Consider the following 13,660-nt stretch of genomic DNA (forward strand, 5'->3'; position numbering starts at 1 on the left):
AGCTTCGGGCATGGTGTTCAAGTTGGCTAATAAAAAGGATAAACTGTGTTGCGGGGATAGTACCTTTCTGTTGAATAATGCATTCGTAATGTGATAATGAATTTTAATTATGAACCAAAATTGCTTCATTATAATCAGGATGCTCGCAGACGAATCACTCATCTACATACACATGATCGTAAGTGGACGGCGGCAGAAATTCATTTACTAGACCAAATGTTACGTAGGACGATGGTTGTTTAATTCACGCTGTTGAATCTGCGAATCTGCAGTAACCTTTTATGTTATGGTATCACTCTTTTGCATCTCACTATAAGCTATAAAGATCTATTATGAACAACGATAAATATTTTTAAAAACAATTTTTAATGGCAATAAAAATTGCTTCAGGAGCTTGTTACAACTATGACTAACAACAACAACAAAATGTTGTGTGAATTGTGAATTTTTTTTATGAATTTAATTTTTATATATTTAAATTTTGAACCTTTTTATATTAAACTCACTTAATCACAAAGTATCGAAAGTAGTGCGAAGCTTTGCATTCACCTTGTCACTTCAAATCCAGAGCTTATCTAAGCAATTTGGGACAAGCTGCTCTGCTTCAACTATTATGCAAATACTATTCGCGAATTTGATTGGTAAAACAGAGTATCAATTGTTCTCTTAAGCCGTAAAAGATAACGAAGACATGTGTTACTTTTACGATTAATGGGGCCTTTCATGATACAGCCAGCTTTTCTATATGAAGTTTGACAGTTGGCGGTTGAAATCATGTCAACATTCCATTCAAAATCATGTACAAAACTATCCTGCGATTTTCAGCCTAGATTAATTTAACCTCAAAGTTAGAATTAGATTCGAGTACCTGCCCGAAAAAATGTCAAAACAAGTTTTCGAGTTTTCATTTATCCCAAGATGCGTTTAAGAGATCAGGTGGTGGAATCTAGAATCAAAGTGTGTGTAGTCCAGGTGGTCTCATAACCTCTTTAAACGTGACTTTTTGACAGTACGGGTAAAAACTTTTGCTCAAACTGGCTTTCTTGGTAAATACACAAAACACTCTTAAAATTTTCATTCAGAAGCAGAAGCAATAAATATTAACCTTCTAAATACAAACACCTCGGAATAATCCCACCTGTATATTATGTATTTTTATGATTTTTTTTAAATAATGTATCAATTTCAATTGAATTTAGATAAAAGTATGTTAGTAACTTTACAGAAATTTAGTTTCATATGCGATTTTTATTTGCATTTCCAAATGAGGTATCTGGAAAATATAGGATTCCCAGCAACAAGGATGGATGAACGATGACTCTTTGGATAATGTTTTATATATTTCGTCCATCTCAATGATGTTAAATGGTTTAAGATGCGGCATCTAACAATACAATAACAGGACATTGAATCATTTTCAGTTCAGATTGTTAAACTTTCAGTTTTTTATGAATTTGTTTTCCATTGCCATTAGATTGAATTTTGTTGAGCAACACACTTATTTTTCGTTAAACATTATCTATATGATGATTCACGTATATTTAATTAGGCTAACCTACAAATTATATTATTAACAGTTATCAGTTATCTGTAAAAACCTATTAGTATTTAGTTTATTCTTCATGCTATTGACAAATGTTATGATCTGCAAGTACAACGCGTATTTCAAGAGCTTTAATTTGTACAAAGAGTTGACAAAACTTTTCCATCAGTGTTTGTTATCACCTACTGATGCATTTTTCAACTGCGCCATGCTGTGTTAGGAAATGTTTGCTTATCGCATACAGTACCATTACGAACTGTTTAATAGATGAAGTGAGAGAACAAAGATCAAAATTCAACACAACATTCATCTGCCGGAAATATAGGTCAGCAATCACTTTTGTTGGGTCCCAATTATATGCTTTTATCAAGGTTGATTGTTTTATATCGTTTTATTAAGAGCATTGAAAACGTAACATATTAATGAATTCAAATTAACATTCTAAACGAACTTATAGGGGTTACCGAGTCACTTTCGAATGTGCACATAATTATTACCCTCCTCCAAGAAATTTTTCAGCTATCAAATTGTGAATTTGCTTCATAATGAAATTTCCGTTTTTACACATGATTTTCAACACATCACAAAGAAGTGTCAAACTCAATCCAGCTTGAGACGCGTTGAAAATCATACTGAAGAAATTAAAAATTATTATGATGAAAATGAAATGTCAGATCGATGTGGATCAACATTTTGCATGCGCTGAATAACAATTTTTATATTCTAACTGTCTTGAAAACCTCTTATAAGCTCTAAAAATATGTTTTTTACAGGGTTGCCCAAGTCACTTTCGAATGTAAACATTGTTATTCATCGCGCGCAAAATGTTATTTCACATCGATCTGACATTTCATTTCCATCATAATAATTTTTTTTTATTTCTTCAGTATGATTCTCAGTACATCAACGGACTGCTGCCTTTATTTTTTTACCGGGATTTGAAGCCGAGTCACATCGCCTGTTAACAGTTGAAGTGTTGAAAATTATGGTGAAGAAATTAAAAATTATTTTGAAGGAAATTAAATATCAGAGTGATGTGGAATAACATTTTTCACACGGTGAAAAACAATGTTTACATTTGAAAGTGACTTCTGTATATTTTAATCTTTTTTTTTTTGACACATGGTGCCTCTTAAATTAACGTAACAATTGATAACCTTCATCATGCATCCACAGATGACTGAAAACTTGAAAACTTGAAAAAAATCTAAGCTTTTCGTAAATGCCCTTAGAAAGAGCAGAAAACAATAAAACCCATTTCTACTGCTCAATAGGCAATCTCGAGTGAGTTGCAAGAACCTAGTTGTACTGCAAATGCAATCAACTTCTATATGAGTCACTTTTTCACCACCAAGCACTTTAGCAAAATGGGCTTCCACCCAGCGAACCGTATCGCCCTTTACAGGTCAATACACTTTCGTACGCTTCATAATGCACGGGATAATTGAAGTTAGTGAACGATCGAATGCTATTATGTAGTTAAGCCTCGATGGTTCGAATGTAATCTGCGATGTTTACGCTAGAATTGGTATTTGAGATGATTCAATCTTGTTTGGGATGCTATTTACCTCGAAGGCAAATCTTGACTGGTAAGTTCAGCTGCAAGCAGAACATTTGATGAATTAAAAATTTCATGTATGGTCTATAGCTAAGTAATTGTGTCGATTAGTTTTAAGTTAGGCAGCTAAGAATATGTTTTATTACATTTTAAAAGCTCCATTTATTAATAGCTCTAATTTCCTCTCGTTGTATTATTCTTAAAAGTGTCGCATATTAGCTTTCAAAACTAAATGGAACAGGATGTTGTTTACCAACTTCCCTGTATTGGTACCATTAAAGCGACCACAAAGCCACTGTAACCATAAACCGATTTCCGACCTCCACTTCAGGTTGATCGTTCCCGGCGGAATGGGTAACTTTCGCTAAGCTAGTTTCTCTTTCATTTTTAGTTTCTATCAATTCCTTCATTCTCTTCCTCTCCTTTTCATCTAATTCGAGCGAAGCTTATTTTCTTTACCAAATAACTTTGTTTCAACCACCTCGTTTCACGCAAAGATTTCGTTTCCAGATAGAAACAACACCAACATCAGTGTACCGGAAGCGATGCCCCCAGAACTGTTCCGGTGGCGTCTCGTAACGTAAAACATTCTGCAAAGGATAGCTTTTCTTTTAACCAATGGGAGACACAAGCTTTCCAGTCCGGGAATGTGTTCTACGTTTTCCTTGATGGGGAAAACTTTTTTCCTACCCTCCCTTTCGAATCTCTCCGCGGATGTTCGTTTTGTCATAGCTAACCCTCGTACGTACGGCGTCGTTGAAATCGTAAGTCGAAACCACTAATCCAACGACCCACCGAGCACCTTTTGCCCGGACCCGGAAGCACGGAATGTAAAAACCAACGGAAAAGATTTCAAAACTTATTTACAGTAAATTGCAACTTGTCGGAAGCGCCGTGACACTCTGATTAAAAGTAAATTCTACTCTTTGTTTTAGGGTACTAGCCATAACCTCCGGCATTTTTGTCTTCCTTTTCCACAAAAGACTGGTTTTTTGCCTTGTCTGAAGGTACGCGGAATGGATAATGGTGCCTCGGATCGCGTTATCGACAACAGAGTAAAACTTGCCGGAGGCAACTTTTTCGTTCCATCAAGATAAATGATTCGGACTGATACGAGCGCCCAATGGCACCCGATATTTAACGACAAACAACAAGTAGACAATAATAGCTGCCGGTGCTGGGGTATTAATCAGCGAGACTTTAGCAATGACTTTATTCTCGCTTTCTCGAGGAAAGTTTTTCGATTCCCATTTTCCATTCAACGAGCAGTTGTATTATGAAGCAGACAGCAGACAGAGTTTAAGCTCGTTGTAAGCGTAAGCTACCATTCGTTGGGTTCATTTGTTTTGTCTGCTTAGCATTTATAATTTGAATCAATCATTACATTCGATTGAACTATTCCATTTTACCTACAAAGTCACGGGAAACGCCAAGGAACTATGTGGCGTATTATCGAAACTTAGTATTATGATACGATATTTGCCAGCAGGATTGCAAAGAAGATGAAAAGTTATCATTAAATTACAGTTTATGTGTGGGTTGGTTTTCATTATATTTGTATCCCAAACGTATACAGGAATATTATAATATGGCAGCTTTATTCCCATTCCACTTGAACAGTCACTCAGGACTCAGGAAAATTCTTTGGCTCTCTATATTTGTAAAGAAACCCAATAATCAATCCCAACTTTTCCCAGTCGCAAGGATCATCAAGCTATGATAGTAAAAATAAACTTTTTTGCTGCAAATGTAAATGCTTCATACAAAAAACTTTTACAGCACATCGAAAGGGACTAACACCTCCTTTAACTTTTACTTTCAGCTTCTTATTGAGCCATCTCTAAATTGCACAGCTGCACGGTCTAGCAGGCCATACGAAAAGATCGGGAACCCCCCATTTATGCGATGTACACTAAACTGCCCGTTTGTTAAATATTTTGCTCCTGTCGTCATTATTTTTTTCCTTGCTCTGTTCCATAAAATAATGTTGTGGATGCCTGCCGTAGAACTACATCACCAGTTCAGCACAGCGCAACGAATGCTATCATCCCAAGATGGTTCACTAGTACAAACTTCATACAGATTGTTACCGTATAATGTTGCTGTACATGTACGCTAACTAAACATCATTGAAGATTTCATACAAGCTATGTAATTGCATAAAATGCATAAACTTTTATCGACGTTTATCAAATAACAAATTTATAAAGCTTTAAGGATGATATGCAGTAATTGAAAACCTTTGAGCTCGGAAATTATAGTATGTATAGCAAATACAAACATAATGTACAGTAATGTACAGTACAGTAATGTACAGTACAGTAATGTACAGTAATGTACAGTTTTAATGTATCATATAAGTAATCCAAATACAAAACAACGGTCATTATCTCACCAGACAGCAATCAAGCGTTACTGGCGTTTCAAGCGACAGACAACTGCCCCATCCCGATCGCTACGCGAAACATCATCAACCGTCCAGAATGGGTCGTTTTATGGGCGCTAATGTTTACAGCGCACAATTTGCACCGGTCGGGAAATTCAATTTCAGCCCCCCTTTTTAATATGTTGTTGTGTGGCAAGCTCAAACAATAGCATCATCTCATAGTATATCATCAAAACAAAATGAGAAAAACAGAGAATGAACAGTGAAAGTGATAAAGATACAGGGTTTCCCACGATTTATTGGTTGGTTCCCATCATTTTTTGGTGGGTTCCCATATTTTTTTGGTGCGTTCCCACGATTTTTTGGTCGTTTCCCAGAATTTGTTGGTCCAATTGTATTGATATCCAATCGGAAAATACCAATAAATTATGGGAACGAACCAAAAATCTATGGGATACGACCAAAAAATCGTGGGAACGCACCAAAAAATCATGGGAACTGACCAATAAATCGTGGGAAACCCTGTAATAGAGTAAATAAAGCAGAAGGAATTGAATGTTTTTGCTTTGGTACGATTTCTCATTTTGAGCTTTAGAATGAAGGGCCAACTTATGAATTAAATTGCGAAACTGAACTTGTGCGAGGCTGAATTTATTCAGCAAACACTTTGACAAAGCCATTTATACGCAATTCAGAAGTTGGTGTTTCAATTGTGTTCTTGTACGAAACATTATATTACACAGACGGTCGCTACAGAAGAACACTAAATTCAAATTCTTTATTATGTCCAGTCCAACATGCACTGCACGTCCACACAATTGGATTATTTGTTCATCTACCGTCGACCGTACATCGGAGAGCTCTTGTTCGAGTGTATTTCGAACCGAGAGTCATTAATCAATGTTGTGCGAAAACGTGTGTATCCTAGACCACGTAAACCTCTTATCACTTCTCCCCCCAATTCGGAAGCGCTGATATCTCCGTGCACGTAAAACGGTCGCTCGTGCGTGATGGTATTAGAGACATCGTCCAAATTCTTTCGCTTTCCCCATACAAATGAAACACCATGCGCCTCCATTAGACACGAATTACCAGGCTCCTCCATCATGGGTTGATTTGATTATCCACCAAGTAGGAAACTTTCTCCACGAAAATAAAGCGCATCCCGCAAAGATAGCACGGGATACGGTTTCACTTAGCTGTCTCACTTTCTGTCTTACCTTCACTGGTTCCAATTAATGTTCCCAGGATTACGAAAATTAGTTTATCTGGAAAATCATAAAAACAACAATAATTTGCAGGTCTTGGAGGAGTGCACCGCCGCCTTTCATAATGGTGTTTTTGTGTAGCTACAGCTATACATTCTATCATGTAAAAGCACCTCTAAATGTTGGTATGCTTTAGGGGTTTCCCGGGAGTTTTTCCCGAGCCTAATGCTGCCCTGGTATTTCTATAAATTTTCCATTTTTTTTTTTTTTTGCTACCTTATCCAATCGCGCCAACACACCAACGGGCTCGTTTTCATAATTAAAAGCCCCTTCCACGGTCAAATTACTACCCGCACTACCCTTGATAGCAGATGGTATTTTACCCAGGTCAACTGTGTTGGCGACACACAGAACGCCGGAGAACGGGAAAAGCCAAAAACCTGCGGTATACTCGGTTCCTGTGAGATAATTAATCAACTTTAGTAGTAATTACGTAAATCCTTCTGGGCAAGGCCTGTGTACATTCTCGAACCCTTCACGGATGAAGCTGAAAAGCCCATCGAGATCGGTTTCTTACGCAGGCGGAGGATATGTATGATGGCAAATAAATTTTGAATTATGAGTTTGACCTTAAACCGTGGTTAGTGTTTACGATTTTATTTCGCTAAAATTGTTATGTTAATCTAGGCGAATGTTTCACTCCACCTAGAATGCCGATATTATACATTGTTGCTATTAATAGCAACATTCTTGAGTAAATGTTTCTGTGATTTTTTTTCTTTTTCAGACTCATTTCATGTACTACCGAACATTATATTTACAGTTTATTGCTTTTTGTTTCTTTGCTTTGCTTTAGTCTAAAACTACCTTAGATATTTAGAGTTTCCATCATCATCCGGTTATATTTATTTTACTATCTGAACAGCATTGGTCAAATTCTAATACTCCCAGACGCGCATCAACCGTTACGCAAAATAAGCGGCCGCTTAGGGCTCTGAACTCACAAGTGGGTCCGAAAAAATGGCTCCCCCCACATGTCCTGACAAAAGCAAATTTTCATCACGATACCTCCCCAGTAGAGAATCCTTCAATCAACCATTCCGCTGAACACTTCAGCACGGTCTACATTAGTCTGGCCGCTAAGGACCTCTACTCACATGCATCCGCCATTACTCGCCATTAAAAATAAAAATAAATACTTTATGTCCTACGTTATTATTACAGACGAACGATATCAAGATATAAAACAAATATGATAAATGATATAAAACACCGGTATCCAACTCGATCTGGAATCGGCTTGCAACCTGTGAAATGTAGGATTTATTTATGATTTCTTTTATTCCTCATTGCTTTCGTATATCTGCCGCTAGGAAAACAAAAGCATGATAAACTTTTTGTTCTATTTATCAATGGGGATTACATTCTTTTCACAATATATCTTTCGAACACGGGATAGCCAGTAGAATCATAGAAAACCCCAAACGTCGAGAGATCCAGCTGTCGCAGTGCACCGAGCTCGAAGCCATCGCTGCCAGTGCAAGGCTCGTTCGCAAACTGGTGTTACAATTTTGTTTACGACGCTTATGTCCAGGGCATGTGGGACTGTGCACTCAAAGGGATACTGTATAGATACTGCCCTGCTGAATGTGGGTGGGTGCAAATTTTACTGACCATACCATACTCGGTAAACAGGGTTAGTGGTGCAAAATCGCTGCCTAGTGGTTTGGGTGAAATATTTGCGCTATTTTTCACACATGTTTTGCATGTGCATCAACGGTCCCAGCCATTATCAGGGAAGGATGGAATTTCAAAGAGTTGATTTATTACAGTTGAAATATCTGCCATGCATAGAAAACTAAAAGTACACTAACCAATGTTTTATAGCTAAAATTATAACATTTGGGAGATTACGATGAAGATTGATTAAATAGTTAGAGACATTTTAAATATCTTAGGTAAGTAAATTATAGGAAACACGTTATAGTTTGCTGTATAGTACGATCAATAAGAAACATCTTTCATACTCATCTCATCCATTCCTGAACATATCATCATGTTCTATGTAAATACTGCCCGCAGCAGATGTTACAGACGACTATCTGTCTGAGTTGCAGAAATCGCTATCATCAGCATATTATTCCACTCAATGAATACCTTATTGGAAAACGCACGACACACAACCTCACCGCCAGCAGGTTGGCTGAGTGCGTCTCAACCACAACCACATCCAACCAACTCTAAAACACTGTCAGCATTTTGTAATACTAAATCCCATCGACTTCGACATCGAAATCTCTGCAGAGAACGCTGTGAGCACGTGCGTCTAGGAAGCGTCGTAAAGGATTTCACAAATTACCGAACGACTACGTATGCTGCAGCAATTACCAAAGAAGAGGAAGTTTCTCCGAGCGTGGAAAAAAGTGAAACAACAAGACCATTCATTTTCTTTTTCCACCAAAGAGATAGTTCACGTTTGACGCATAGCTGATGGATCCTTCCTTACCAAGAATTAGTAAGCAGTCCTAAAAAACCACAAACACTAACACAACAACATTTCCTGCTCCCCTCATATCATACTGACCTGATGTGTACATGGACGAACCAGACGCGGTAGTATCCGGACGTCGCATTGAACTGGCTCGGGAGTTGTTGTTATTGCCAAAGTGCAACATTTTGATGGGATGCGTCGCTGGATTAATAGTCGGTGCCATTCAGTAGATCGCTTTTGCACGCGGCTCCAAACCAGCATGCACCACTAACCACGAGTCAGTCACACGGTTGCACACACTTCTACTGCACTAATGAACGCACCAATGTCTACAGCCACCACCACCGGTACAACCCTATGGCTTCACACCTTAGAACAACCGCAAAACTGTCAACGCACCTTGCGGATTTATCAGCACAGGTCGCAAGCAACGAGCAACTCCCATGTGACAAATTATACCCCAGCAGTCGGTTACACTATCACGCTTTACCTGATAATAACCAGAACGAGTAGGGCACTCCGCTAATTCCGTGAAATTTCCCCCTTTTTACGTGGCTAATGAACTGGAAACTGATAAACACACGTACACGCCCAACACGCTTCACATGTAGTATGGTTAGAGTTGGCGCAACGGAAGGCGCATCAATTCACTGCGGAGGCGTGTGGCTTTTATTTTGCTCGTTTGAACTATTCTTTGCTCCTTGACAATGGATACTCCCCCACGGTTTCGCTGTGCCGTACTAAAGCCCAACAATAAATTCACACGATTGCACTAAATGCTCCATCACTGGGTGGAAAGTACCAAGACGAATGCTACCAAGCGCGTACTTCTGACGCTCCCATGGGATTCCCGCGGTTCTGGTGAAGCTTCCAGATTTCCCAATTTTACACAATTTTGCATTCACACTGGCACAAGTTGTCACAAATTATTCCACAGTGGTAGTAGTGCGATTAAAAGCACTATAAAGTACCACAGAACGAAGCACAGAATCGAAATATGTCGTACATTTAATATTCATGTGCGGAAAAGTCCACCTGACTACACGCAAAAACGACGTACCAACGTCGACTAACGCCAGTCACCCACGGACGCTCTCCTTGAAGGTGGTTCGAGCTAGGCCAGGTTTCCACCAGCGCCACCCATTACAAGCACTGTCAGAAGGACCATCGTATTTTGCTCCTATTATGCGTGTGTGTCTGTGTGTTCCACCAAGCTTACTACAGGTCTTCGTCGGTTCACATCAACCGGTTGCTATGGTGAGTTTTCTACGTTCATTCGGGTCGCTCAGTCCCTCGTTCATCCACCACCTTACAGGGCAACAGCTCCTGTTCACCGTGGTACTCAATCCTTATTTCAAAGCACCAGAATCCTTAATACGCTGAGCGCCAAGGCAAAATGATACGAAGTGGTACTCACCAACCACACCGTGTTATCGCGTGTAGGTATCGCGTAGGTATCTTTCCCCAACATCACCATCACTCACCGAGGAGCGAACGTCGATTCACCGAAAGATGGAGTGAACGAGGCGAGTGATTTTATGAGTACACTTTTCTTATTTGTTTTTAACACGACGAGCCACGCCACTGCCCTGACGCTCCGGCAGCCCAGGGAGCAGGGTGAAAAGCGAAACGAGTCGGAGGAAAATTCCATTCCACACGCGAACGATTTCTTTATCGCAATTTTCCGACAAACACCCGTACAATGTCGCCTGCAGGAACAGCGGAAGGACACGCTACAAGTGTGCACACTAGGACTCTCGGAAGCACACAACAGAGCGTACCGAGCGTTTTGCTTGCGATGGCCAAAATCTTACCATACATCGGTATATCATACATACAAAAATTTTCGCTTCAAAACGGTACTAACGAACGTTTTGCAACGTTTAGTTAAGCAAATTTAAGTACATTTTTGATAAACATAAATAACTCATGTATGTTAAATAAATGATGAGTTACTTGGATTTTTTTCATAAATAATTATCGAAACAAAATTTCTCTACACGGTCGTTAGATCCATATTTTTGTGGCACGAATATACTATAATTAGACAAAAAACTGTGAAAAAATAAACCAAAACCAATTAAATTAATAATTCACAAAAATATAGTTCACCAAAAAATACAAAACTAAAGCAACTGCTATACCAACAAAAGCAATAACTAAGTAGCATAATTATTGATTTAGAAAACAATTTTTGCAAATAAAAATGAAAATTACTAGTAAATTGCGAGCAAACCACAGCTTCGACATTGGACACGCATGCGTTCGTTATACGAATCCCAAGATCGGTGGTGGTGATTATTCGCGCTCCACAGTAAACTCTTAAACGCCCGAGATCCGAACACGAATCTTCAACCAAGAACTCCGTAGATGGTATTCGGAATCAACATACACACATGTGATTTTTTTTTTCGCAGCATTTCTCCACCAACACTAACACTTTAGCTACACTGAATGTGTGCATAGTGTGCAGTATGACTTACATGCTTAAGACCAAAGCAACCTGTAACTGGTACAAGCAGCTTAGCTCAAAAAGGGACTGCCCATCAACTACCATCAAACACATCTCCCGTAAAAGGCTTTTCCAGCGCTGCGTCTAGGTTTTGTGGTAACGAACATGACACAAGCACACTAAGCTTTGCCATTCAAAACTAATAGCTTGTTGACTAGTAGTATTCACCAACAAACCGGCGAATTCTAGTAAAAAGAGGATGGAGAGAAGAACAAAAAAGCGGCAAAGATAAATATGTACACTTTTTCCTCGTTTCCCATTTTCTAGCTTCTTTTATTCCAGCGGCTTTCGTGAAAGGGCCGCCTATGCACGGTGCACGGTGTTTGCCGTATCGCTTACGCTATTCTGGCACCTTTTGACTACGATCTCATCAACCCTGTGGCTATCATTTACACCAAACGAATTGCTCGTGCCCCCGAGGGCGGATTCTGATTTGAATTGAGCAACTATAATACACTCCCGCCGTAAACTCGGATGTAGGATCTGCTGTAGCTTGCTTTATTACATGCCACCCTTCTGGTGTTTCTTCATCTTTGTATTACCCATCCCAGCGTTGCACCATGTGCCAAACCCACTAATCATCCGCATGATTTCTGATGTCCGCTGAGTCGCTTACAAAAACTCCACTCTCGGCAGCAACAGTGGTCTGTGGTCGGTTCCTCCGCCTACCACAGGCATCACATTCTCTGCATTTTTTTTAACAACTTTTTTTTCATTCGCTAACTCTCGGCTCTTCTCTCTCTCTCTCTCCGTGAATCTGTGAAGGAACGGACTGTCGCATTTTCTCTGTCACACACACACACACAGTATCACTTAACGGCTACACGTACAAAATGGACTGTATAAGTTGCTGTCATAAAACAGTTTTCCCGTTTCATTTCTCATTTCAGAAATTGCGGAATCTGACCGTTTGCGAAGGGCGGTGTAAGAAAATAACGGCAGAGTTTACTTAAAGTCTGCCTCACCGTCACGCTTCGCACCCGACTCAATCACTGTTTCCCACCGTGGGCCGTTGTATGGTAAAATCCTTTACGTGTTCTCCTGCGGGACCACTGATCCTATTAAACTTGTGATGTGCGTGGCAGTTTGTGAGTGTGTATATGTTTTGGAGTAAACATTACATGCTTGGTATGTATGCTTAAAATTGTCACTACATTTTTTCATGAAAAACAACAACAAAGCTTTGAACGATTCAAAATATTTCATCAAGGTATGGCGCATCAGCTTGGTATGGTCGACATTGCTGGTTGTACATTTTTGTTATCTCTCAAAGCGTATGCAAGAGAAGCGGATATGCGTAACAGACATAACAGTTTACAGACGATGAGCATAACATTTTGACCAGTATACGTACACGTACGTGTTTGACCCAATCTGATTGATTTGACTGGAAGCAACGAAACATGTTTGCTGACCTATTTTTGAATGGGTCATCATGTTGATCATGTTGGTAAATTCATGAAAAATTCAGGTTTTTTTTTTGTTAAACGATATAAGTTATTTTAGTAAAGTAAGGCATGGAATCGTGATTTTGAGTTTTATATTATTGGTTATATAAAATATTTAACTGAAAATCCATTCATTGCGTATTACTCAACAAATCTGAATATCTATACAGATTTTTAAGCAAAAACCTTAGAATTGGTGTGTTTTTAGACATACGTAAGTTAAAAAGGATATAGCTTGATAAGCGGTAAGGTTTATCTATTTTTTATAAAATGTCCCAATTACTTTCCCAGTCAAAGATTAATGAGCACAAAAACAAAAACCATTAGTCAATCCGTTCTAATCCATTCAGATGAAGTTGGCACGATTGTATTTAAATGCGTTCCGTGTGTAGTTCTACGCTGACACTTGTTTCTCATTTTCTACACTCTATGTTTTGTTAGTTTGATGCCAATCACATTGTTGTACAAACGATTGACGTTAATTATGAATTATATCGTGCCAAAACGCCAACCA

The 13,660-nt window shown here is 38.9% G+C and overlaps 1 protein-coding gene across 1 annotated transcript in view; it reads right to left on the bottom strand.

Annotated features, from left to right (window-relative positions):
• The window catches only part of LOC121591701 (band 7 protein AGAP004871), a 41,625-nt gene extending 31,276 nt beyond the window's left edge, over positions 1-10,349 (bottom strand). Inside the window, exon 1 of the mRNA XM_041912520.1 lies at positions 9,280-10,349. Coding sequence (XP_041768454.1) covers positions 9,280-9,409 — 130 coding nt within the window. The 5' untranslated portion in view covers positions 9,410-10,349. The remainder of the gene's footprint in view (positions 1-9,279) is intronic.
• Between the last annotated feature and the right edge of the window lie 3,311 nt (positions 10,350-13,660).

This window comes from Anopheles merus, chromosome 2L (assembly GCF_017562075.2).
Source record: "Anopheles merus strain MAF chromosome 2L, AmerM5.1, whole genome shotgun sequence".
Lineage (NCBI taxonomy): Eukaryota > Metazoa > Arthropoda > Insecta > Diptera > Culicidae > Anopheles > Anopheles merus.